A 26,412-nucleotide genomic window follows, 5' to 3' on the forward strand; every position below is an offset into this window, starting at 1 on the left:
CTATTTCCCGGACAGGGAAATAGATGAATGAAGAGAAACCACTCAGTAAGGAGTACAACCCAATAGGAGAACTTCCCAGTCTTGACCTTCATCTCCATCAACTTGTCTTCTGCCATAGATGTTCTTTCTACCTGGAGTGTATCCTTTTTCTTTTCTTCCTTTCTTCCTTCCTTTCTTTCTTTCTAAGATTTTATTTTGACGTAAGCTCTACACCCAATGTGGGGCTCAAACTCACAACCCCAAGGATCAAGAGTTGCACGCTCTACCGACTGAGCGAGCCAGGTGCCCCTACCTGGAATGCATCCTATCTTGACTCACAAGAGAGCCGTATGGCTGTGGGTAAATGACTCCGGTCTCATCACCTAAGTTACATGGAGTGTTGTTAGCTGCAGGAAGTCTCGCCAGACCAAGGGAGCTCTCCTGATTTAAGGGGTTTTCACTTGAAGGATGTAGGCAACTCTCTTTGCCCAGGAAGTGGCCAGAAGACAAATGGCTCTAGTTCCTGTACTCATTAAACACCCTACTGGAAGTCAGTGGAAGAAACTACCAGCACTGTTCTAGCAGAAAGCCGAGAAGAGCTGACAGGCTGCGTTTGGAAGACTGATATTAAACACAAAGACACAGAGTGAGTTTCTCTGTGCATTCTTGTCATGCATCCTTCTATCATATTTATTATGACTTTCTATTACATTGGCTGGAAGATGTTATAAGTCCAGCACCAAGCACAGTGCCTCTGTGTGGTGGCCATTTAATACCTGGGGAATACATGTTAGTGGGGTTGAGGGTCTTGCGATTGGCAATATAGAGAGGGTGGGTTTTGAGGGATGGGGAAGGGAACACCTGGTTTTCCAGGCAGAAGGAACACTATCATCTAAAGGTATCGGGGAAATAGAAGGGGCCTCCTAGGCTGGGGCATAAGTTATCATAAGAGGGGAGCTGCGGCGGATGGGACTGCAGGGGTAGGCCGGGCTGGATTCCAAAAGGCTTTGTGTGCAATGCCATGGATGTTGGACCTATCTTTTAGGACAAAGGGAGCCTTTGAAGAACCTAGAGCAAAAGAGTGACATGAGCGGTTTATACTTTATTAAAAAAACAACCTCTGACTTCAAGCAGAGGATGGCAACAGAAGGAAAAGCATTCTAGTGGTTCAGGCGACAGCACATAGCTGAAAGGAATGGAAGGAAGAGGACAGCTGTGAGAGATGGGGGAGAAGAATCAACAGGGCTTGGTATAGCAGAGGTGAGCCAGAAGGAAGCATCAAGAAGACTCATGGGTGACGAGACAGAGGCTCACACTATTTACTAACAGGAAACACACAAAAAAAGCAGGCTTCAAGAAAAGGAGAGACGGAAAGGTTGGGTTTGCCTATACTGAGCTTGAGGTATGCGTGAAGTTCAAGTACAGACACCCAGTAAGCAGATGGCTCAGAGCATACAGCTCGAGGGACGGAGGAAGGAATGGCTCTGGAAGATGTCAGCAAGCGGGTGGTACTTAAAGTAATAAGAGCTGATGAGCAGGCACGAGAATTCAAAGAGAGTACAGCACGCCAGGAATGAAATCCTGGGGAATGCAAACATTTAAGGCCATCTAGGATCATCTAATTAGATGTTCACTGAACAAACATTCTGATTATAATTCGGCTGTCCATACAGGTTTTCCCTCCGGGATAAAATGCACTGATCAATATACCTTAGTATCGGGTCCCCTTGGAAGTTAAATTATATAAATGGGCATTTTGCCTTATAGCCCATCTCTTATGAGTTGGTTATTAGGACTGGCTCCCTCCCCTAAACTCAATAAACACAGACTAGCCCCACAAAACCGTGGACCAGCCATGGACCACAGCGGGCCTCCAAGGCCCTACCACCTAAGAATGCTCCACCTAAGGACCAGGCCAACCTCCTTTTCTATGACCTCTGTCTCCTATCCAGCCTTAATCCTGGCTTCTGCTTATTTATAGCCTTGCCTCAAACCAGCTCCATAACTGGGAACAACTGAGTGGATCTTAATTCACATCGTGAAAAGAGAGGTTGGATAAAAATGATCTCTAAAGTCTCCTTCAACTAACTCTTGTTCTACAAAGTGCCACTGAAGCCCTCTGAGGGCACAGGACGAACTGAACAGGAGCCACCATTAGGAGAGATCCAGGCAGTTTCTCAAAAGTTGGCCCCCCTCCTGCTCCCAAAGCTCAATCTGTGTGTGTGTGTGTGGGGGGCTCAACGAAGGTTTCCCAGCTGGACACCAGGGGATTTTCTCAGTCCGCTTACCACAGTCATTTGACCCGAACCCTAGCTATGCGGAGACAGCTGTCAGCCCAGCGTGTTTCTTTCCTCCCGACACAGCTGAGCTGTCTCCTCCGCGCATGCGCAGGCCTTGTGTTCACACAGCCATGTGCCCGAGTCAGCCGCACCCCGCCCCCAGCCTCGCCCCCACCCCCAATCCTACCTTGTCATACTCGTCCTCCCCGGGGTTGTGTTTCTGCAGCCAGTCTGCCAAGGGCCGGTCCTTGAAGGAACCGGTCACCCCGTGCTCCACCTGGATCTTGCGCAGCGTCTCGGCATTGGGGATCATTTCCACCATCCCTATGAGAGGAGGCGTGGGTGTGGCGCTCCCGGGCAGAGCCAAGGGGGGCTATGGGGAGACAACTAGGGAGTTCTGCTGGATGCTTCCCTATAAATGAAGCCCTAGGCTATTTGGGCAAAATCTGATAATCAGGGGAAAAGGATAGTAGGAGAAAGAATACCATTCCCAAGCCTCACATTCCATGCTGGGACATTGGGGCTCTTTGGTCTCCCTAGTTCATCACTGCTGTTCCTTGTTTCTGACTTTTACTACTGGAATTTTCAGACATATGTGTGTGAACAATGTTTATGAATAATTATTCATATATATGTATGAATATTTTTTAACGATTTTATTGATTTATTTGACAGAGAGAGAGAGGAGAGGGAGAGGGAGAAGCAGGCTCCCTGCTGAGCAGGGAGTCCGACGTGGGGCTCGATCCCAGGACGCTGGGATCATGACCTGAGCCGAAGGCAGACGCTCAACCCACTGAGCCACCCAGGTGCCCCTGTATGAACATTTTATACACACACACACACACACACACACACACACACGAATAAACAGAATGGGATTATGTTTTTTTTGTTTTTGGTGGTTTTTTTGTCAGAGGGGGAGAGAGCGCGTGCACACAAACAGGGGGAGCAGCAGGCAGAGGGAGAAGCAGACTCCCTGCTGAGCAGGGAGTCCGATGTGGGACTCGATCCCAGGATCCTAGGATCATGACCTGAGCTGAAGGCAGACACTTAACTGACTGAACCACACAGGTGTCCCACAGAATGGGATTATGAATTCACACATGTCACCCAGTTTCAAAAATTATCAACATTTTGCTGATCTTGTTTTACCTATTTTACTCAGCCAACCCTGTTTTTTCCCTCCTTACTGGAGTATCTTTTTTTTTTTTTTTTAAAGTAAACTCTGAGTCCAACGTGGGGCTTGAACTCACAACCCTGAGATCAAGAGTCACAAGCTCTACCAACTAAGCCAGCCAGGCGCTCCCTTACAAATCCCAGACATGTCATTTCACCCATAAATATTTCAAGTACAACTAACAAGGACATAACCACCAGGCCATTACACCCCAAAAATGAACACTCATTCTTTAATCCAGTCAATACTTACATTTCCCCCTACTGTCTCAAAATATACCTTTTCACAGTGGGTTGGTTTGAATTAGGACCCAAAGTCTACACAACATGTCTGGTGGTTATGTCACCAAGTCTGTTTTACTTTATTCCAGTTCCTCTCTCTCTGCCCTACCTTCCTTTTTTTAATGCCCTTCCACGGCTTCTATTGAAATAACCTTGCCAGTTTTGTTTTTCTGGAAAAGTACAGAACTCATGCTGGGGAAGGGGAGAAGGGCAGTAAGCAAAGGGGTGCCCTCCACGCCAGCTGCCTCCTCACAGCGCCCCCCCCCCCATTCCCAACTGACCTCTCCCCCGGCCAGTGGAGAAGCAGCGGAAAATGACCATGCGCATGTCCAGCCCCTCTTGCACCCAGATCTTGCTCATGATGCGAATCATTTGCAGGGTTAGCATGTCCTGGCGAAGGTCGTCCCCACACTGGATGAAGAAAGTGACCAGAGCTCATCTCCATTGCCTCCCCTGGCTCCCAGATGCTACAAGAGAGCCACGTTGGCCCAAACAACGACAGGGGACTGCCCAGTTTTCCCACCTCCCATCTCGGCTCACAGCAGGTCAAAGGACCAGAGGTGGGCCAGCCATCACATTTGCCCCTGAGGTGTTCCGGCTCTTTCTTCAACCCCACATCCCATCTGAACTGAATTTAGATTCCTGATTGTCAAGATTTTTTATTTAAAACTTGAGTGTTTATACCTTGGATTTGGAACTGACGCACAGCCAATATATACATTACACGGTGGCATCCATGCATCTCCTCTCCCCCGCTAGATTACATGCTCTCAGACTACGCTTTACTTCTCAGAATCATGCATGTCTTGCATCAGTTAGGATGGACCTTAGGGTTCACCTAGTCCAACCTGCACCTGTTCTCTTAATTTCCTCTTCAACACTGCTGCCGTGTGGCCAGCCTCTGCTTGAATACCCTGGGGTACAAGCAGATCGCCACTGTATCCATTCCCAGTTGGGATAGCTCTGCCTCCTAGAAAGCACTCTATCCCAACAGTGAATGCCTTGCTACACCTGCCAACATTCTGTTCCTAGCCCGCTGGGGCCACGGAGAATTAGTCTCTTTCCTTGGTCACCTGATCATCTTTCACATGTGCAAATGGTAGCATGGAGTAATAGCAAGAGACCTACCCTGGGGCTGCACCTGCCACCCTTCGACCCCCTCCTCCCCTCCCCTCTACCACCTTCATCATCACACCAGGTTTACGAAGTGTCCTCACCTTGAAGATGACACGGATGTTCTCGCCCAGTGGATCCACATTTTGGAAGGACAGCTTGAGGGGGACAGCGTTGGAGTTGAAGTAGGAACAGTCCTGCCACGGGAGAGAGGGTAGTGACAAGGGAAGGAAAATGGCCTCTGCACCATGGGTCAAGCTGCTGCCGCCAGTCCACCTGCTCGTAGTTTCTGCCAGATTCCTCAGGAGCCCATGCTCCCTCCTTCCCCCGTGCCAGTCTGTTACAGCCTCGGCTCCGGGGCCTGCTTTCATCCCTTCAGTGCTTCGGCATATAACCTACTAGGATATGATTTCCATCGATACCTCAGTCTACTCAGTCTCTGTAAAATGGGGCTTCCAACAGGACCAACTTCGTAAGAGTTGTGAGTGTAAGATGCAATGACTGGCGTCAAGCACTCAGAACAGTGCGGCACTCGGTGGTGACAGATGACAGCTATGGTCATTGTCACCAGCCCCCTGCGTCATCAGGGGAGACACTTACCCAGCCCCTGACCCCATTCCTCCACCTTGCACAGCTGTCAGTCAAAAGTCCATACACACTAGGTCTGGAAAGAGGCCCCGAATATGCCTCTCTTCCTCCTCTCAATAACCAGGGTGGTAGGACCTCGCCTCCACTGAGCCCTCCCTGCCCCGAGAGCCCCAAACCCACCAGTCACTCACCCTGGGCACGATGCCCTTAACCAGCAGACTAGGGCTGAGTGGCAGGCGGCAGGAGCCGATCAGGGCAAAGAACTGCCTCACCTCCTCCAGGCCCGTGCGGAGGATCCCCTGAGAGGGAGGGGAGAAGGACAGTAGGGGTGAGGGGGGTGCCCATGGGCTCTACTCAGAACCAGGCCTCTCCCAGGGGTGGGCGCCCCTGGAATGGCTGGGATGAAAACCACCATCGGAGAAGTGTGAACAACCCCCAGGAGACCATGAAGAAGGAAAACTACTCCGGCCTGGGGTGTCACGCCCAGGACAATCCATGGGCAGCAAGCCCAGACAGCTTACAGAGGTGAGGCAGATGACACCACAGTGTGAGGCAGGCCACAATGAACTGAGAGAGCAGGTGCATCTCAAGGGGGCGGTGCTGCTCAGGCCGTTGCCAAGAAAAGCCAACAATCTGGACTTTAAATTCTCCCAATTTTTTTTTAAAGATTTTATTTATTTATTTGAGGGAGACAGCATGAATGGTGGGGGTGTGTGGGAGAGGGGCAGAGGAAGAAGCAGGCTCCCCACTAGGCAGGGGGCCCGATGTGGGGCTTGACCCTAGGACCCTGGGACCATGACCCTGAGTCAAAGGCAAACGCTTCACCAACTGAGCCACCCAGGTGCCCCTAGATTCTCCCAATTTTTATTTATTTTTTTTTTAAAGATTTATTTATTTATTTATTTGACAGAGAGAGAGAGACAGAGCCAGAGAGCACAAGCAGAGGGAATGGCAGAGGGAGAGGGAGAAGCAGGCTCTGCATTGAGCAGGGAGCCTGACGCAGGGCTCGATCATGACCCGAGCCGAAGGCAGACGCCCAACCATCTGAGCCACCCAGGCGCCCCAATTCTCCCAATTTTTAAATGTTAGTAACCGGGAACACCGTTGGCCTAATACAGCCGGTTGTACAAACAGTAAAGGTCTCCACTCTGGGTAACAGTAGCCCTGAGCTATGGCTCACAGCATACTGAACAAAGTAGGACTGGATTTCAGCCCACACTTGCCCTCTCTGGCTGGGTGCCCTTGGGTAGTGAACAACTTACACAAATGTGCTTAGCCTTTAAAGCAAACAGTTAAAACGGTAACACTCTGCAGGCCCACCAAAACTGTATCCAGTCTGCAGACTGTCATTTTGTGGCCTGTAGGTTAGAGACAGAGTTCCTTCCTTCCAGTCCTTAAATCAGAGACGGTCAAGTGCCATCCTGCCGTTGAGGACGTCGAAGGAATTAACAGCTGGTTACAAAAGCCCGAGACCAGAAATGGGGAGAGGCGGCTCCGCCCCGCTCACCTGCCGCGCAGATGGGGCGGCCTCTCGGACCTGCTGGGCCAGCTTGGCCAGAGTATTGACGAGCCAGCACTGGCGGTTAAACTCCTCCCTCAGCCCCTTGCCGCAGCAGCAGAGCAAGGCCGCCAGCAGATACTGGTAACGGATGCTGAACTGAGAGTCTTTGAGGCCGTCCTTCAGGAGCCTGCAAGGCACGGGGGGGGGGGGGGGGGGGTCGGGACGCTTGGGATCACCAGCAAGGGTGTGTGGAATGGCGGGGAGGGGTCAGACGCTGCTCCAGCTCCCTGGAAAACCCCTCCCAAGCCCGGGAGGGAAAAATAGACTCTGTATGCATAGCTCATACAGAGGTGTTCATCCGGATCCCAGTCTGTGCCCACTCTGCCTTTATTTAGAGCTCAAAGCCCCTCTGTGGCTCCCTTCTCCTTTCTATCTCTGCCGAGTGTAGATGGAAAGGAGGGCCAGGGATAATCCTCATTGTCCCCGTGGGGGCGGGGAACAGTGCTAGCTTGCAGCCACATGGTAAGTCAGCAACGTCCTGGAACCCCGACGGCTCAGCTCCCCATCCTTGCCCACCGAAGAGTAAAATACTCCTGAGCCGAGGACGCATGTCTGCCTCCCACCTCTCCACACACGGCTCACCAGAAGAAGTAGTGAGTCACTCTCAAGTCAGAGACGGCTCGTTTCAGGAGGAAGCGCACCAAGGGGCTGTCCAGGTAACACTCGTACTTCAGGGCCTGTTTAGGGGAAAGAGAAGGCTATATGGCCTGCCTGTCAGCCACACGTGCCACTATCCCACTGGGGACCCTGGGCTCTACAAGGAGAATGCACACGGACTTGGGGCCGGGGGCGGGATCCTCAGAACTGGAGGGAAGGCCGGTCCGCCCACCTGCACAAGCTGAGGCAAGTAGTCGAGGAGCTCAGCGTCCGACAGCGAGCCAATCCACTGGACGGCCATCCGTCGCACCTCCTGGTCCGGGAAGCTGCAAAACAGAGCCCAGCCCCCTGACGCCCCAGCTGCAGGCTCTGCAGCCCAGGAGTGAGCCAGCACCCTCACAGCTGGGCTTCAGAGACACGGCAGGAGAAAAGGCAAGGTCCCTCAGAGTCTGCCAAAGCCACTAGAAGAATCCTTAGCTCCTTGTCTGGACAGCAACCCTTAAGAATGGCCCTGTCCCCTGGTCAGAGCTGGCATGGGGCCACGGAGGAACAGGACGGGGGCCACTTCCATTCCTTGTATGAGTTAAAGAAAACTGGACAAAGTCTTCAACCCCATTCCTGAAAATCTTTTCCTCAACTCCCACTGTGCTAGAAATTCCTGTCACCGAAGAGCCCTTATGTGGATTAAAACATGATGGTACCATCCTTTAATGCAAAGCCAGCCAGGTGAAGAATAGAGAATCATGGAGTTTTATATAAGCCAGTACCCCATGGCAGAGTTTAGTTGAGCAGAGATTAGCAAAAATGTGGTCTCAAAAAGTCCCGAAGGCAAGACACATGGATCACGTACAGTTTAATTACCAAGAGCAGCAAGAAAGAAGCCAAGAATACTGGGCACCATCTGGAAAAGGCAGCCCCGGGGTCTGAAACTGGGAGGAGCATGTCCCCAGAGAACCCTTCCGAAGGAAAGAGGGAAGAGAGGACTGTTAAAGTCGAACTAAGTGGTAAGGTTTGGGTCACCCAGGGGTGTGCACTTGTCAAGACTCAGCCAACGTACAAGTAAGGCTAGGCATTTCCTGATATGTAAATTTTCCCTCAAAAGAAAAAACGAACAAGCAAACATTGAGTTCTAGTTAATGATATACATACGCTGACGTATTTAGAGGGAGGTATGATGTCTGCAACTTACACTGAAATGTATTAAAAAAATAAGATGGATATTGACGGTTGGATAGAGGGATATACACGCAAGAAAGCAAATATAGCAAATAGTTAAAATGGTTAGAATCTAGGTAGCGGGTACATGGATGTTCACTGTAAAGTTTTCGGTTTCCAAGTATGCTTGGAAAATGTTCCTAATGTCACACCGTGGGGAAAGGAGGCAAAGAAAAAGCAAAAAAGAAGCGAAGATGCCCTGAATTTCCTAGCCCACTTTACCATTTTCCCCAGGGCTGGCTCAGGCTAGCGGTGTGCAGCGCCAAGCCTTGGCTTCTGGAAGGACTCGTGGTCAAGGAAAGGTGGGTGTTACAACTCACGTGGCATGCAGGAGCCCCAGGGCATCCTGGTGATTCATGTGGGTCCACTGCTTTAGGAGAGCATAGATGTCGGGCAAGCAAGCCCACTCCCAGCTGGGGGCGCTGGCGAGCACCAGGGGGAGGGAGTTCACCTCCAAATGGCAATAGTATCGCTTCTCCCACAGGCGCTTCTTGTCAGCATCCGTGAGCCTGCGGGTGGGGGTTGCAGGGGAGGTGAGCGAGAGCACTGTCAGCCACAGGGTAGGGAACTTACTCTCCAAAAGAATGCTACACATTCTCCAGTTCAGTGCTTCCTAAACTTTGCTGCACATTACAAATACCTGGGGAGGTTTATAAAGTCCCCATGCCCGGGCCACACTGACACCAATGGAGTCAGGACGTCTGGGGAAACCAGGCAGTGGTATTTTTAAAAGATCCCCAGGTGACTGCAATGTGTGAAGCAACGTTTGGGCACCAGGGCCCAAATCTTATCTTTGATCCTGACATCTCAGGACATCTCAGACTGAGGCAGAATGCACAGGTCAAGGGCACCCAGTCTGCCACCCCTCCTGCGGATGCCCTTAGAGCACCTCTCTCAAGATGAGCCACCAGAGGGCAGTGGTCCCCACATGTCCGGGTCTGGATGGCTGAGAAGCCTCTGGGGCTTCCCGGGGCCAGCTGGAGGTTTTATAGAAGCCACAGCTAATTAAGCCTTGCCTGAGATCAGGTGTCTAATGGGAGAAGGGAGCTGAGGGGCTAATGAAGCAAGGGGTCAGCAGAGGAGTGCAGGCAGGGGGATCTGTAGTCACTCAGCTACTCTGGCTCCTTGGGTGGGATATGAGGGAGAGATGAGCCCCATCCCCCTTGCCCCCTCCAACACACACACACACACACACACACACACACACACACACACACACAAGCAGGCAGGGCAGGAACCCCCATCCCACCAGCTCCTCCAACTCCCCTCCCCCTCCAATCCTGGTAAGAGAAGCAGCCCCAAGGATGACATCAGCTTGGACTTGCTTACCCTTGAGAGTTGCCAGCCTGCCCCGACACCTGATCCTTTTTGGAAAGTGACAGGGCCAGAGAAATGCAAAGGCTGTGGGTGTGGAAGGGGCAGGAGGTGGGGGCAGGGTGGTAAGGACGGGAACCAGCTGCCCCCATGGATAGCAAGTAGTAGACAGCATATCTGGGGTGTGGGTCCTCTGGCAAGCCGAGTCTGGGCCAGGTCCCCATTGTGGGGATGGGCATTCCTAGATCCAATCAATCTCCTGACCCCAGTCTCACCACTCTGCCTAGTGTCAGCTCAGGAGAAGAAGCCTGGAGGCTGCCCCAGCAGAGCCCTCTCTCCACTGCGTCCTGCCTCCGTGGCAATGCCCACCCCATCCCATCTCTACTCCCAAAGCAGGAGGGAGGGAACCTGGAGCTTGCAGGTGAGAGGTCAGACAGACTGGGGCCTGAGCCACACGCGGGGAAGGCCCCGGGCCTCACCAGTACAAGGACTCCTTCTGCATGATGTTCTTAAGCACCCGTTGGTCTTCCTCCCGGAGGCTGCCAAACACATAGCGGGGGCTGAACTTGTCTCCAGGGGGGCTGGTGAACTTGATGTCGAAGGCTGAGGTGGGGAAGTCGATCTGGGGGATAGCGTCAGAGAAGTGGGGAGAGAGGACAGGCAGGTGAGTGAGTGAGAAGGTGAGCCGCCACCTTCCCGGCTCTCCAGCACCTCCGTCTCAGGCCGGAGGTCCTGCCTTCTTCCCTCCCTTCCTTCCCTGCAGGTTGCTTGTAAAATACCCCTGTTGGACTTGGTGGGAACTTGGGACTCTGGGGAAAGCCCCTTCCAATTGTCACTTCCAGCAAAAAATGAGAAGGAAACAGAGAGAGTGAGAGAAGAATGGGCAAGTGAGAAAGAGGTTGCGGGGAGATGTAGCCAGGTGGGGGGGGGGGCCGGCCCCAGGCCAGAACTTTGAACAGAGGTGTCACTAGGCTGAGCCACCGGGAACCTCCAAGCTGAGGCCAGGGAGCCTTCAAGGGTGGCCCTGGAAGGCACTGCTGCCTGATGGGAAGTGGGACCATATGCCAGGTGAGGGGCCTACCGACTCTCAACCCTGTGGCCCCGGGTCCCCTTGCTCTATGATCTTCATCCTATGAAGTCGGGTATCAGAGCGGAGTGGGTCCTATGTTCCCTCAATCAACAAATGTTTATTGAACCCTGATACGTTGCCAAGCAATGTTCTAGGTCCTGGGCATTGAGTCTGGTTAATTAAGAGAGACAAAAACGCCTGCCTCTGGAGCTTTCATTCTGTATCATTCTATTTCATGCTATGTCCACTTTGATATTCCAGATTCCATTCCAAAGCATCTCATGATCATAAGAAAGGGGAGCCAGAAAGCAGTAACTAGACCTTGGGCTTGACCAGCTCCTCCTCTCCCCAGAGGGTGGGTCCACTCCCGGAGCGACTGGGTGGCTGGAGGCACCGGGGGTTTCCCCTCAGGCCCCAAGAGGGGACAGCTCAAATTTTATCAGACTCAGTAATACATGGGCTCAATACAAAGGATTCCAAGTTGCTGAGCCCGGAGCGGGGGGGCGGAGGGGGAGTGCAGGTGCTCAGGCCCTGCCTTCGGCCTCCTTGAAATCAAAGTTAACCCCCAGGAGATGGCACACAGATTCCACAGAACTCATCCTCCCACCCCGGGTCCAACCAAATTCACCCGTTTGCTTCCATCACATCAGGGCCCTGTGCCCAACGTGTCAGCAATTTCTCTTACTTCCTAGCCCAAACCTTCAGGCAGAAAACTTGGAGCTGGCTCTTGGGCAGTCCTGAGCAGCGGGTAGGAGGGAGGGTCCTGGGGCTGGGGTCTCACCTGCAGGATGACGCTATCTGGCTGGTGGAAATTAGGTGCGCTCCAACGGGCACTGGGGTTTTCCTGTGTTGCTGGCCATAAGCCCAGAAGCTTCCGACCACAGGTCAGGACTCTAAGGAGAATGGAGGGGAGGGGAATGAGCCAACAAACACAATGGTTTTCCTCCTGCTCCCCCATCCAAAAATCTGCCTTTGAAGCCACCACCCAACTCTGTCATTCTTCTCTTAGATCACAGGCTCTTCCTTCTTCCAGGTCCTATAAAAGCACACCCCCTCCAGGAAGCCTCTGGATGACCTGGTGGTGGGGATGCCCCATGAGGCAGAGAGGTGGACTAGATGACCTCTAAGGCCCTTCCAGTGACAGGGCCAGATGACGTTACCCAAGCACTCTGTTTCCACGCAGGCACACACCACCCCCAGCCCCATCCTGCCCAGAAGCTCTTGGTTACATCAACTGTCCTGGTCTCTACTCCTGTGCCTTGGTCCCCCAGCTAGGGCCCTCTGGACTCTGTGGGTGAGCCCCACATGGCCAACTGTCCCAAGGGGCACTGGCCAGCGCAGCACCAGGCCCCTCTATCCCCCTCCTTCCCTTCCAAGGCCAAGAAGCCACTGGCGTGGGAACCACGTACTGCCTGAAGTTGAAGAGTGGGGTAGTGACCCAGCCCAGGGCTTCCGGCAAACGCCGCTGCTTATTGGCCTCTGAGGAGCTCCCAGGCAAGGGGACGGGCAGGGCGTAGAGCGTGGCACACAGCAGGGTCTCCCGAGGCAGCCGGTTCACCTGCACCGGGAAGCAGATCCTGGGGAGGACAGGAGACCAAGTCAGGAGGTGCCACCCTTGTGGCGTCAAGGGACAGGTGGCCCAGGAAGCCGAGCGGAGGCTGAGAACTCGACCTGCCTCTCGGGATATCAGATGTGCTCCCTGGGGAAGCCTGGAACCAGGACAGGTCCCAAACGGTAGGCGCAACCTCCACTGGATGCGCCCGGAAGCACACTGTGCTGTCTTTGCAGCCTCTCAGTACGGTGTGCCTAATACCCCGATTTGGAGGCCACCCGCGGCGACCAGACAGAACTTGGGTAGCCAGAGCCATCTCAGAGTTCAGATGACTACAGGTCCCATAGTGAAGCCACACGCCCCCTGTTTCAGGATTTCTGCAGAGGGTCACCAAGAAGCTGCTCCTCTTGACAATCCTCATCCCTCCCCCACTTCCCAGGCTGAAAAAGCAAGGAGGAAGCGGCAGCAGGGTGTTCTTTGCCCTCAGGCCACCCTCCCCCAATAGTCCTCCCACTGTCTGTCCTCTCCTGTCCCCTTCTTCTCTCAACCCCCAGGGCACAACATGGTCTGTTCTCACCCCAAAAACATTTTCAAAACCAAAGGGTTAAAGAGAAGGGGCTTCCCAAAGTCCCCAGGGGGAGAGCAAGCAAACTGGCCAGCGATGATAAGAACTGAGACACGTAAGCCTTTCACTGCCCCAGTCCAGATGTGTTCTCCGGGGGCTCCTCTGCCCAGATCACGCCCAGCCACTCCCTCCAAGTTCAGGAAAAGGAGCTGGGGTGGGGTGAGGGAAAGAGAGGAGGGGAGCTGTGGAAAGAGAGGGAGGACCCACATTACCTTTTGGGGAAGCTGTCCCTGGGCCAAAGTCCACACTGTCACGCCCTCCTGGCCAGCCCAGGGCAGTTTCTATGTCAGAGGGCACAGAGGCAGGGCGGCCACCCCCAAGGTTCCGAGGGGCCCCCCGATCAAGCAGCCTCCCTCCACTGCTGCCCCTCACTCCTGCGGGAAAGTCTCCACCTAAGTGAGGCACTCCCTCCCACCCGCCAGAGACTGGCAGAGCCCTGCTGTCCCAGCTGCCTGTACCCTGGGGGCCCACGGCTATAATTAGGGCCCCTCCAGCAGCCAGCAGACATGCGAGGCCCGGGCTTGGCTAGTGGATGGCAGAGCGCGGCCGCTGGGCCTATTTTGAGAGTGAGCTGATCCCGGTACTGCGGCGGCAGGACAGTCAGCTGACCCCACAGCAAAGTGGAGAGGGGGCTGGTGCTGACCCCTCTCTTGTCAGCCCAGAAGAGGCTTCTGGCTGTGCATCCGGAGGCAAAGAGAATAGGAAGCCACAACCCTTAGAACCAGCCAGGATCCCCTTCTCCTCAGTCCTCGAGTCCATCTAGCATTCCAAAACCTCTCCCACAGACCATCATCCGGGGTCCGTCAGGATAACCAGTATACTGACTGCAGCCTGAACCTCCTCCCTGCCTGCAAAACCCCTCTCCTTCCCTCTGCAGCCATTCCTCAACGTCACATCACAAGGGCCACCTCCTCCAGGAAGGACTCCTGGGATGTGCCGGTTCCAGTCCTGGTTTTGCTACTCGCAACCTCAGAACAGTGCACACCTCGACCCTGGGTTCCTCCTCAGTGGAGAGCGGAACACAGCTTCACTTGTGTGATGTGTGTACACATTGTGTGCTTTTTGCTACGGAACACTGAGGCTTCTGCACTGGAACTGGGCTATGCAAATAGGATTTGCATGCACAAATATCTCCGTGTACCAGTCACTGTGTCAGTCACTTGGAACAGGGAAACCGGAACTGAGAAGGCTCCCCCAGCTAAAAAGATGACAAGGATGAAGAAGAAAGCATTTCTCACATGCCGGCTATGTGCCATGCACTTTACTTGCAACGTCCCAGAAGTTCTCACACGGCCCTACAAGTGAGGCCCTATTACTTCCCAAGGTTCCACCTACAGTTAGGGTGAGTGCGCCCAAGCCCGTGCTCTGAACCCTACACTGTAGCGTCTTCTCCCACATGCCATGATCCTGGCCATGAAGGTGCCACGAGCCTCTGTGGGGCATGGGGATGGGGAGCACGGAGAGGAAATCTCCACAGGCTCTAGGCAGGGACCAGCCCTTTAGGATTCGAGGCTGAATCTAAGACAGGGAGTGGAAGGAGACCCACAGAGCAGGCAGGCCGAGGTAGGGCAGGCCAGGCCAGGCCAGGCTCTATGCCGCTGAGACTCTATGGGAAGAGAGGCTCGGGCCAATGTTGTGGGGTCTGCCCGGGTTGGAGCACTGGATAGCACGACCCCCTTGGCAGCGGTAGTCATCGAGGCCCGCGGGGCGGAAGGTGATGGTGAAACTCCAAAGCCATTGGAGGCAGCCATCCCCTGCCTCCAAAGAGTCTCTCCCGCCCCAGTGGTTGTTTGATGAAAGCTTTATGTACCGCTTTATTACTCTGTAACTTACACAGGCGTGAAGACAGGAGAAGGGCCTGCCTTCCCAGCTGTCCGTCTGTTAAATACCCCACCTCTCGCAGTGTCTGCACAGACTCTGCCTCGGCCTATTTTGGCAACCTTGGCCTCCCCGAGGACCCTGTTCGGCCTCTAATCTGCACTCCAAATATTGAAGTTCCAGTTCTGCTCTGCAAATAAGGACTCAGACACAGCCAGTCTGGGGAAGTGAAGCTGGGGGCAGCAAACAAGGGGCTTTCTGGCAGTCTGGAGGAAGGGCAGGGCGCAGCACAGAAAGGGCACAGGGCGGGCACACACCTGCAGGGCCTCCCCCCGACACGTGCTTGCCTCCATTTCCCTCCTGCCCTGCCTGGCAGACGCCTACCTTCCCGACAGCAAACGCTGGTAATAAATGCACTTGTGGTTTCATACTTATATTTATACTCTATCTCATTTCAATGCCACAATGGCCTCTGAATTAAACAATTGGCCCCACTTTACAGTTTGAGGCACAGAGAGGCCAAAGAGAATGTAGGACTAGAGACAGAGCTAGAAAGAGAGGCTTATTCCTGTGGCTCCCAGCCCACTCTTCTTTCCTCTGGACAACCTGCCCTTTCCCTCCTAGAAGGAAAAAAGCACAACCCCTCTCCGTATTAGATGGAAACTTTGGGAAGAAGGGAGAGGATGAGAATCCCTCAAACTAGTTAAACCTTAAAAGGAGACAAGATCGAGACGATGAATTATTATGAAAGCCAACCACTAACTTTTATACGATCCTTTACGGTTTACAGAGAGAGCCTTTGTGCATTAGAAATGGTACTTGACCCCATCTAAGGGTTAAGGAAACGGAGACTCAAGAGGCTGAGGGTTTGTGTAGGTAGGGTTCGTGGTGGGGCCTGGTTTACTGCAGGTGTGGGCCCCTCTGCGGGGTCTGCAGGGGCGGCCCGGGGCCCAGGGGGAGGGCTTACTGCTGGTCCCAGATGATGAGGTGGAAGAGGTACTTGGAAAAGTGAGCCCTTCGGGTGTACAAGGAGCTGCATAGTTCCTTCCCGCCATGGCTGAGGGAGCAGGAGAGGTAGAAATCTTCATAGCTGCAACAGAAAGAGAAGGAGGAGGCTCAGCTTCCAAACCCCATCACAGTCACCCAGCCTATGCCAAGCTCCATTTCTCCTGTGAGGACTCCTCCCTGTTCCCTGGGGGCTAGAGCATGGGGTCACGGGACACAAAAGTCAAATTGGATTTGAGAAAGCTTCAGGAGAAGCAACTGGATCTGGATCCCTCCGCCCACCTTCAGGCTCCATGCTGGGCCCACGGTTTTCCTCCCTTTATTGGGGACCAGCCCGTGCAGCCGCCTCCTTACAGTTGGTGGGTGTCTGTGTGCGCATGCACAAGCGACAAGGGTGGGGGGGATGAAATCGACATATGCCGACGTGAATGCCAACACATGGGGGTCCCTGTGGCTCGTGACAGGTGCCTGACAGAAGAGGTCAGAGAAGGCCCTGGTTTCCCAGGCTGCCTCCTTTGTTCTCCGCCAATCGCCCAGAGGAATACATTAAGTGAGGAACAAAGAGAGAGGGGGAAGGGGGGGGGTCCGGAAAGGAGGGAGGTGGAGCCAAATGCCTTTTCCCCCAGGCCCTGGATGCCAGGGACCAGGCGGAGGAGCTGAGGATTACCAAATGAAGGCTCCCCCTCCACCCACCCGTGCAGGCCTAGGGAACTCCCGACAAAGGGTCATCTCCCACCTCCCCACCCCCTCCCATTGTGCATCTGCAGGGAAGTGCAGTCATTGGCCTTGGGGCAGGCACTGAATCTGGGAAGCCGCCATCTGTCGCAGTGTCTCCATCAGCTGGCCTGGGACGGGTGGGGGGCAGGGATGCCGATGCAACCAGCTCTGAGAGGGCCTGGCAGGATGTGACCACTGCAGCCTCCTCTCCGATCCCAGGGGACCTCCTGCCTCTCCTTGGGATGTCCCTGCCCACAGTCCCCCACCATCAGGCCCTTGGTGCACCACAATGCCTCAGACCGTCCACTCAGGACAGTGGGGTTGCACGCAGACAGGGAGAAGCCATCTGAAAGTCAAACTCCGCTCGCTCCCTGGAGGACATTCAGCCCTGGGCTCACCTGGTAGCCCAGGTGATGGGGATGCGGTGGGTGGCATAGACAGTGAAGGCCAGGGGCCCAGAGAAATGGCAGGCCTCCTGGACCAGATCGTGCTTGCGGCTCCCGTGCACGGCCGTCTGGAAGTCCGCATCGAACGTGCTGCAGTACAGCTCCACCAGGTCCAAGATGGCGGCTGTCAGAGCTTCCACAACCTTCTCTGTGAAAGGAACGGGTCAGAAGGAAAGGTCACGAGGCCTCAGCGTGCCCCAACCTGTTGCCATGGCACTGGGGAGGATGGTGTACCCCAGGGCAGTAGTCCCCAAATGCCAGTCGGTTTCCAACAGCCACGACAAGGTTCACCCAGCCGTGGTGAAATGAGGGGAAAAAAGCAGAATCATGTCATGAGCTTCTCACAAAATGATACTCAATTTTATTATTACCTTTTTAAATATCAGTGTCTCCTTAGTTTTGTTTTTTAAAGACTTTATTTATTTGAGAGAGAAAGAGAGCGTGAGAGAGAGAGAGAGAGCGCGAGCGCACAAGCATGGGGGAGGGGGAGAGGGAGAAGCAGGCTCCCTGCTGAGCAGGGAGCCCAATGCGGGGCTTGATCCCAGGACCCTGGGACCATGACCTGAGCTGAAGGCAGATGCTTCACCGACTGAGGCACCCAGGCGCCCAACACTCAATTTTAAACATTCTCCTTATTTTTACATAGGGCTACTTATTTTGTGTTAAATGTCTTTTCTTTTGGGAAATAGTGGGAAATAATTATTAAATGATCATTTAAAAGTCATTGCTTGACAAAAGAAAAGCAGACAATTTCTATGTTGGTCCTTAAAATAAATGCTTTGTTCAGGGTGCCTGGGTGGCTCAGTCGGTTAAGCATCTGCCTTCAGCTCAGGTCATGATACCAGGGTCCTAGGATCGAGCCCCGCATCAGGCTCCTCAGCAGAGAGCCTGCTTCTCCCTCTCCCTCTGCCTCCCGCTCCCCCTGCTTGTGCTCTCTCTCTCTCTCAAATAAATAAATAATCTTTAAAATAAAATAAAATGAAATAAAATAATGCATTGTGGGGCAGGTTATTAATTCATGGAATCCAAAAGACTGGGAATCACTGACCAAGAATCCCAGAGAGCAAAGTTCTGCTTGAAAGACTCACTCCTAGTGAAAAATTCTTTATCACCTTCTCCCCAGGCCCATTCTGAGTTGGAAATACAGGCGTCATGAGCCTCCTGAAGAATAATGACAGCCCTACCCTAGTAAGAGTTTTCTCATCTGGAGCCCAGGGCTAATTTTGCCTCACCACCCCCAGCCTCCCACGTATACCGCCTCATCACCATCTCCCAGGGACACCACAGGAATAACTAGTAAAAATAATGAGAAAACATTTTGTGGAAAGAAATGTGCTCTCCAGCTGGAAAACACACACACACACACACACACACACACACACACACACACACACACACACACACACAGGCAGACCTGGACCCATAAATCAAAGGGCCAGGGAGAAAAAGGAATCTGGGCAGAGACCTATTTTCAGCTGCCCCCGCTGAATAAAGACAGAGAGGAGTTCCCTTACCTCGGTTTTCCCTCACAGCCAAGACAGTGGGATCCTATTGGGGGAAAAGGAGAGGGAGGGGAGCTTCAGGGCTGTGGCCTTTTTTGGCATAGCTGGAAGACGGGCTTTCCACAGCTGTGCTCATCTGGACCAGACTGGCCTGAAATGTGAGGCGCAGAGAGAGAATCCCCAGGGAAGACCGCGTCACGGTTTGTACCAGAGCCACATGATGGACAGAGGGAGCCAGACCAAGGTTAAAGTCGTGTCCACCCAAATGAGACACTCCCACCCTCGGGCCACTCCAGCCCAGGTCACGGTGGCTACCTTGCTGGCCCTGTGTGTTCAGCATGCGGCCCCCACTGTGGAGTCACGGAGCCCCTGGCTCAGGGGAGGGTTTGGTTTTGCACCCTGATGGGTATGCAAAGCGCCAGGCAATGCCTCGGTGATGATGAATAAAGCCTTTGCCAGCCCGGGTTCCTCGCAATCAGTGCCGGGGCGGACCCTCAACTGCCCTCATCCTCAGGAAGAGGGGACACAAGAACTCTTGTGGTAAATTCCAAACTTGCAAGATGGAGGTAGAGAGAGGACCTTTTGAGTAAGTGGGCACCTCGTCACCCAGCTACCTGTGACTACTGTCCTCCTCCTCCCCCACATTAGCACTCTGAGCCCCGTTACCTTCTGAATTTTCGGCTGCATGCGGGAGGGGCAGGGGGGCAGCTGGTTGAGGGCGCTGGTGATCTCAGGGGTCTCCACGGCGGCTAGGGCGTTGCAGATGGCTTTGACGGACTGGACCACCCTGTCGGCCTTCAGTGGGAAATCCCCCTATGGGAGGCGGCACAGCGAGGCTGGCAGGCGAGCACTCTCAGCCCCCAGCACCCACACTATTGAAGGAACGGGTTGTGGGGAGTAGGGCTTCATGACCCTCAGGAGTAAGAGTGGACTCCCATGCTTGATTTTCAAACATCCAGCATTAGCAAACAATCGCTCCTCTTGAATTAGATGAGCCATGCCCAGGCTTCTAGGTCTTTCGGCCATCCTCCCTGAACCTCCTCTGATTCCCAGACTCCCTCTGGAAGCTACTGTACAAACACATAACACACACACATCCCCCAAAGACATGCAGTTTTAATAAAACCAATCCATAGGGAATAGCAAGGAAGCTAGAGACCATATTCAGGCCCCTTTGCCCAGGCCGCCTTACGACTCTTATTGTCACCTAGACCTTCCAGGAGGATGCCATCTCGGCACCACAGGCAGGCCACACCCATGCGTTCTCCTCCGCACTTGGCCTCCTGCAGTTTTCTCACTCGGAATCACCTCACCTGTCCTGTCCTGATTACCTACGGAAGTTCAAATCATGGACCGGCAAACACCCAGCTCCTTCTCACAGCCCCCTGGCCAGTCTTCTTATCCCTCTCCAAGAGCCCGTGATGAACTCATAACCACCCTGTTCTGTCTACTAACAGCCTTGTGTTACTATCCTGTCTTGCTAGCAGGAACACACACTCCCTGAAGGCTAAGACAATCTTTATGCTTCTCTACCCACAGCAACCACTGACGTAGAGCCAGACTCGTACACAAAAGGTGCTCAGAGACCTTCCCGCTCATCCCGGTAAACGTGGGCATGGAGGAGAGGCTGCCGGAGAAGGGATTCCGGTGGTGGGTGGAGGACTGAGCTACACATAATGCTCAACTCCGCCAAAGGCAAGAGTCCATGACCACTGTGCACTGGAACCATGAGATAGGGATTAGTTTTGAAGACCACTGTCCTTTTTTTTTAAAATCTTCATGACATTTGGGGCAAATGTTTATTCGCATGGTTTCGCGGCTTAAAACTCCATGAGAATCCAAGTGAGGAGAGTCCCGGCCCTTGCCTACCTCTGGGACCCTTCACCTCCTGACAGTTTCCTACCTGTGACTCCAGCACATCAGAGCGTCTCAAATCAGAGGTTCCTGGGCATTGCTCATAGGATGCACACTCTGGTGCACATTCAAGTACAGCAGCCGGGGGGACACCTCTATGTCCCTTAGCTTTGGAGACGCCCTACTCCGGAGACAGGGATCAGGGCATGGTTCTTGACCTGCTTCCACAGAGGAGCAGAACTCCTCTTGCCAACTGCCCAACAGCCAGCAGCCTTGGTTTGCCCATGGGCTAGGGGAATGGGAAGAAGTGCTCTGCTGATAGATCTTCAGTGTCTACTCCAGATCCCTTTAGGGCTGGCTGATCCCAGCACGACTTTGGGGAAGCAGGGGAGGAGCTCTGGGCGGCTGGGCCAGCCCCACGATGGATACTCACATCAGCCAGCAGGAAAGCATCCACTTCATTATGGTATGTGTCGAACAGAAGATCCAGGGCCTGCCTGGGGAGTTGGGGACAGGGAAAAGTCATAGGAGAGGTCAGGACAGACCCAAGGTACTGGGAGACCCACTCTCTCCCTCCTTCCCCACAGCTCAGGATTCAGGCTCTAGTTTAAAGGGGTTCCCACTCTTTCTATAGGTTCACCACCCCTCACCTGGAGAATGATGGCAAAGTACTAGAGGGAAGAGATGTAACACACCCTAGAGTGGGGATCTTCTCCTAGAATACTCTTGGGTCTCATCCCAGACACCTGTAAGAACCCCTGGCACTGGCAGAAAGGCAAGCAAGTTATCCGTTGGGGTCCCCTCCCGGTTCCTGTTTGGCCCACATCCAAGATGGCACCCACGCTCACCTGCTGATGGTCTGTTTGACTGGCCTCTCTTGCAGATGGACGAGGTAGTTCAAGGTGGAGGGGCTCTGGTCATCATTCACCTGTGTAAGAAGCGTCCTATTCAGAGAGGAGCGGTACCTTTATCATAACCCAGCGCTCCTACCCTACTCCCACTGAATGTGCTCCGTATCACCTTCTACCCACCCCACCTCCCCATCCCTGTGCAGCCATCCACTACCCCCCCGCCCCGCCCCGCCCCGCCCCGCACGAACCGTCCGGGCCAGGTCACTGCGTACAGCTTTCTGCTCCATCAGCTGTAGCCGAATGTCGATGTCGAACTTGCGGCAATATTGAATGTACTCGTGGCTGCCCAGGGCATGCTTGCTGGTGGAACAGGGGGACAAGACCATTAACACCCGGGCACTCAGTGGGAAGGGAGATGTATACCTTAACCTTGGGGAGAGAGAAATAAGAGGAAGCGGGCAGTGAAGCGGGGGACTACCTGGGCTCCTGGAAAATGTCCTTGTAGAGCTCAGGGAAAAAAACAGAAGTCTGTCTAAAGAAAAGCCACCTAATACCCGTAACCTTGTTCTGTATAAACGCTGACTTTCCTAGGCATTTATTATCTGTATCATCATCACCGATTGCTCCAGGGGTGGGCCTTCTGGAGGGAGTGGGGTACAGAGACTTCTCGGGGGAGGGCGGTGATTAAACCCCATTCTCTCAGCTTTGGTATACAGGAACTTTGGAAGTCACCTGTGCTCCAGCTAGGGAATGGAGCTCACTGAGCGACACTCTCCCCACCCTGTGGTGCTCAGTCTCCCACCCCCTTACCATCGGCGACTGGGGTGCTGAGGCCAACCAAATAAACCCACCAAGATTCTAGGTCTGTTATTCCCGAGCCCCAAAAAATCTCTTCACCCCTTCATCCGTGGGTCCTGTCTGACTGTGAATGACAACACACATCTCTACAGACTTCCTGACCAACACCCACCTGCAGGCCATTCACTGCTTGAGTGACAACACAGGAGAGCCTGTTGACCCAAGTCTCAGAGGAGGCCTCGGGAGTCCCTCTGTGACCCAGCCTTTTCCTCCCTCCCAAATCACATCATAATCAGAAAGGAAACCCAGGAGAAGGGGCAGAGGGAGTCTGTCCTGCAGACCAGCACTGCAGGCCTGGGCCGGGTCCCAGCAGTTGGGTAACAGAAGCCGGAAAGGGACTTCCTTCCTCGGCAGAGCTGGGAATCTAGGCCAGAAATGGAGGGGAGAGGAGAGGAGCAAAGGGGAGGAGTCTGTGCAGCAACCCAAACGGTGGCGGCCTGAGACCGGTCTGGGTCCAGCTGGGACTGAAGGGGTTCTCCACATCCTGAGGGGCCAAGCCTCAGATCTAGGCCCCAACCTGCCAAGGCTGAGCCGGAGCTAAACCCTAGGGGTGGAGAGGCTGGGCAAGGGGAGTCTGGTGGGAGTGCCCCAGGAGGAAGGAAGAGTGTGGTAGGGGTGGGGGAGGCAGCAGGAAACCAGCCCTCCCCTGGGACCGTCTCAAGGTTCTTATCTGAGAGCAGCCTGCATCCTGGACCTACCACGCCCCCTCAGCATCAGCCCCTGCTCAGCCAGGGTAGGAAACCACAGGGCTTCCTTGGGAGCCAGCAGCTTTCTGGAACCCCCAGAGGGTCTGTCCACCCCCACCCAAGGCAGCTGTCTGGTACTCAGGGGTCCAGGCTTTTCTGCTGGGTGGGAGGGAAGAGAAGAGCCTCCGTGGAAGAGGGGAGCTTCAGGACCATGAGTCATGGACACTGGGGTCCCCTGGGGACTTAATTGACCTTCTCTGTGGAAGGCCTTCCTCTGTGTGCATTCAGCTTAGAGTGGGAGGGGCATGACCCTAGGGCCACTGATCCGGTTGCACCTCACACTGAACACTCCAGCGAGATCTTCGCAGGAAGTCAGAACCTGATAGCCTGTCTACCGTCTTTGGCCCTGGGGGCTCAAGGACTATGAGAGTATCCAGCTGATCTGGATCCCCATGCTCTCTTCCCTTTGGGCTGGTCCTTCCCTGCTCATTGGGTCATTCTTACACGCAGTCCTTACTACGTTTTAGGGAAGAAACTGAGGATCAGGGTTTTACAACTAGTAAGTGGCAAGCTAGAACCCAAACCAGCCATACTGGTGTGATCCATTACGCCCCTTGTTCCCTTACAACAGTGCCTGGAGTGCTCTCTGCCAGGAGACCCTGAGTCTAGGACCCCTTCTTACGCCTCTACGGAAGGTGAGTACACATTGAACACACTTGAACAGTGCTCCTGGGGCGGTGCCACTCAGGGCCCTGCCCTTCCTTTCCCCAGGGTGAAAGAAACCAGTCAAGAACTGCTCTGGCCATTGGTGAAGCATCCCTGCATCTCGAGCCAGTGGTGGTGCTCATCCAGCACTCCTAAGAACTGAGACCCAGGCCCCTCCTTTCCCCACCGCCAAGGCCTGCTTTCTTTGAGTGGCCAGGGGAAGTGGGCAGTAGGCAGCCAGAGGCTTGGGGAGGAAAGCACATCTCTTTTTTCCTTATCTGCTGCCTTCTGGCTGATTCTAGAGCCTGCCCACAGCCCTACTCCCAGAAGGATGTATTCCCTCCCACTCCCACCCCAGCACCCAGAGCCCCAGGGCAGTGGAAAGGGCAGAGCTGTAGCTGGTCCACATCAGACTTTCTAGGAGGCTGCCTGCTGCCCAGGGCACTGGGTAGAGAGGAGCTGGACGCAAGCCTTTGCTGGATAACCAGCTGCACATGCCAGTGGGGGAAAGGCTTAGTGGCAGGGAAACGGGGAAGACGGAGCAACTGTAATTTTTCCTCTAAGTTCCGCAAGGGCACTTCTGCCCAGTCCTCCATCTGCCCCTGACCATAAAGACACACAATCTAGGAGAAGTAGCCCCTGACAGTCCCCTCCCCCGCCTCGGCCCCACACCCACATCTCTCCACACGCAGACGTCTGCAAGCAGATATGACTTAGTCTTTGCCTGGTCCCAGCTCCAAGCTCTTTCCACAGCAGACTTGGCTCAGAAGCCGGCCAGCCCTGCTGGAAGACAGAGTGCCTGGGGAAAGTGCGACGTGGCTGTGCGTGTGCCCAGAAAGCAGCCGTGGGATCAGGGAGGGGCTGCCAGCCCCAGGCCGTGAGCCCAGCACCACCCCGAGGAAGCCCCTTGACAATCCTACCACGCCGAAGGCAGGTGCCGCTTCCTACCCGCTTTCCCCACAGTTCACTCACTTCTGCAGGAACTCCTCCAGCCCACAGGGCTTCAGCACAAAGTTCCCCACGTCCACATCCCTCAGTTCATCGTGGGTGTAGCACAGAGTCTGGTGGATGAGCAAGTCTACAGTGGAAGAACCTGTACGGGGTGGGGCAGGGGAGCAATGATGGGGGGAGCCGGGGAAGGTGGGGCTCAGCATCCCCACGCTGATCGCCCTATTCCTGGCTAAACATTCTCCAGCACCACGGCTATCCAGATAAAGCAGGCGAACACAGTTTGGGCTTGGGGAAAATGACCGTGGGCCCCTAAAGCTGGCCCCAGAGCCAGTCCCCCAGAGGAGCATCCCCACTGCCCCTCAGGGCCACAGGTGGGGTGGGACTTGAGGTCAAAGGATCCTATAGTCCAGACCACAGCCATCCCTGCTCCACCTCAAAGGATGCTCATCCGCCCTCCCCACTTACAGTTGCAGGTAAAAGTGAGTGGCTCCTGTAGGCTGTCACACAACACGGTCACCTTCAGGTTGACCTCATCCCCAAGGTGCTCTGGGCTCGGGGTGACAGCACTCCAGACATATCCAGTGAGGGAGTAGTCTTGGATGTCAGAGCCAGATCGAAGGCTGTGCAGAAAGAGAGGGAGAAGGACCCTCACTGTGCCTTCAGAAGAGAGCAGTCGAGAAGACACCTGCTGGAACCCTCCCACCCTGAGGCCAAGGTCCCTTCTGTCCCTGCTCAGCCCGGCCCTCCAGGTCTGCAGCCCGGGATTGGGGCAGTGGGGAAGCAGCTCTGGGAAGCCATGTTCTTGACACATTTGCTACAGCTACAAAATGTTTCCCAAGCCCCGCTGCATGGTAGGGACAGTTCTAAGTTCTACAGTGACAAAGCTTTCTATGCTCAATTCAGTGGGAAATTCTCCCAGCTCCATTTCCTTTCTCTTTTAGCTCCAGGTAATATACTCTTTGCTCCAACCAGGGTGCATTTGCTCCTGAGGGCAACCGAGCCTGAAGCCACTGGGATAATTTGTCTGTTGGATCAATGGTTGATAAACTTTGCCCAAAATGTGAAACTTCTAAGATTTCAAAAAGCCCACAAACACCTATTGTAGGAAATACCCCATAGCCGTGAATTGAGATTGATTCAATATGGCTCTTCTTCCTTCCTAGAGAAAAGTTCTGAGTGGGCTGGCCCTCCTCCCCAGCCCCCAGAGCCCTCCCCAACACCCCATTCTTTAACTCTTACACATCCAGCATGTGGCAAAATGCAGCAACTTCCTCATCTCTTTCCTCTGAGACCTCAAACAATTCATGGCCATTGGCAACAGCATGGCGCCGCGAGTCCACCTTTAAGAGAAGAGCAGCTGACTCAGTGCCTTTTCCCTCACGGCACCCCCTTCCCACAGGCTGCTCCCAGATCTAAACCCTGAAACTCTGGGTGTGGAGGCTTTTTAAGCACTGAACATTCAGGGGCACAGGAAAATGTGGGAAATCCGGGAATATCTTTATCTGCTGTCCTAGGAGACCGGGGGGAAAAAAGAGAACTTGAAGCCTTGGCTGAGGCTGGAAGTCTGGGTGGAATGGACAAGAATGTGGCCAAACCTCCCCTCCTAGGGTGGGGTGGGGGCGGCCAGCATCTAATAAGCTCAGCCCAGGCTAGGCAGCACACAGCACTG

At 54.2% G+C, this 26,412-nt stretch overlaps 1 protein-coding gene across 3 annotated transcripts in view; it reads right to left on the reverse strand.

Annotated features, from left to right (window-relative positions):
• PIK3C2B (phosphatidylinositol-4-phosphate 3-kinase catalytic subunit type 2 beta) overlaps positions 1 to 26,412 on the reverse strand; it is a 63,994-nt gene that overhangs the window by 11,410 nt on the left and 26,172 nt on the right. For all 3 annotated transcript variants that reach the window (XM_036075895.2, XM_036075898.2, XM_078078292.1), the window contains 21 exons: positions 25,983 to 26,083; positions 25,209 to 25,363; positions 24,765 to 24,885; positions 21,792 to 21,903; positions 21,541 to 21,620; positions 21,126 to 21,189; positions 19,505 to 19,651; positions 18,851 to 18,884; positions 17,289 to 17,484; positions 16,136 to 16,258; positions 12,583 to 12,750; positions 11,955 to 12,066; positions 10,584 to 10,726; positions 9,111 to 9,299; positions 7,808 to 7,901; positions 7,561 to 7,655; positions 6,925 to 7,105; positions 5,609 to 5,716; positions 4,934 to 5,026; positions 3,998 to 4,127; positions 2,446 to 2,582 (listed from right to left, as the gene is read on the reverse strand). In XM_036075895.2, coding sequence (XP_035931788.2) covers positions 2,446 to 2,582; positions 3,998 to 4,127; positions 4,934 to 5,026; positions 5,609 to 5,716; positions 6,925 to 7,105; positions 7,561 to 7,655; positions 7,808 to 7,901; positions 9,111 to 9,299; positions 10,584 to 10,726; positions 11,955 to 12,066; positions 12,583 to 12,750; positions 16,136 to 16,258; positions 17,289 to 17,484; positions 18,851 to 18,884; positions 19,505 to 19,651; positions 21,126 to 21,189; positions 21,541 to 21,620; positions 21,792 to 21,903; positions 24,765 to 24,885; positions 25,209 to 25,363; positions 25,983 to 26,083 — 2,583 coding nt within the window. The remainder of the gene's footprint in view (positions 1 to 2,445; positions 2,583 to 3,997; positions 4,128 to 4,933; positions 5,027 to 5,608; positions 5,717 to 6,924; positions 7,106 to 7,560; positions 7,656 to 7,807; positions 7,902 to 9,110; positions 9,300 to 10,583; positions 10,727 to 11,954; positions 12,067 to 12,582; positions 12,751 to 16,135; positions 16,259 to 17,288; positions 17,485 to 18,850; positions 18,885 to 19,504; positions 19,652 to 21,125; positions 21,190 to 21,540; positions 21,621 to 21,791; positions 21,904 to 24,764; positions 24,886 to 25,208; positions 25,364 to 25,982; positions 26,084 to 26,412) is intronic.

The sequence above is a fragment of the Halichoerus grypus genome, chromosome 7 (assembly GCF_964656455.1).
Source record: "Halichoerus grypus chromosome 7, mHalGry1.hap1.1, whole genome shotgun sequence".
NCBI classification, from domain to species: domain Eukaryota; kingdom Metazoa; phylum Chordata; class Mammalia; order Carnivora; family Phocidae; genus Halichoerus; species Halichoerus grypus.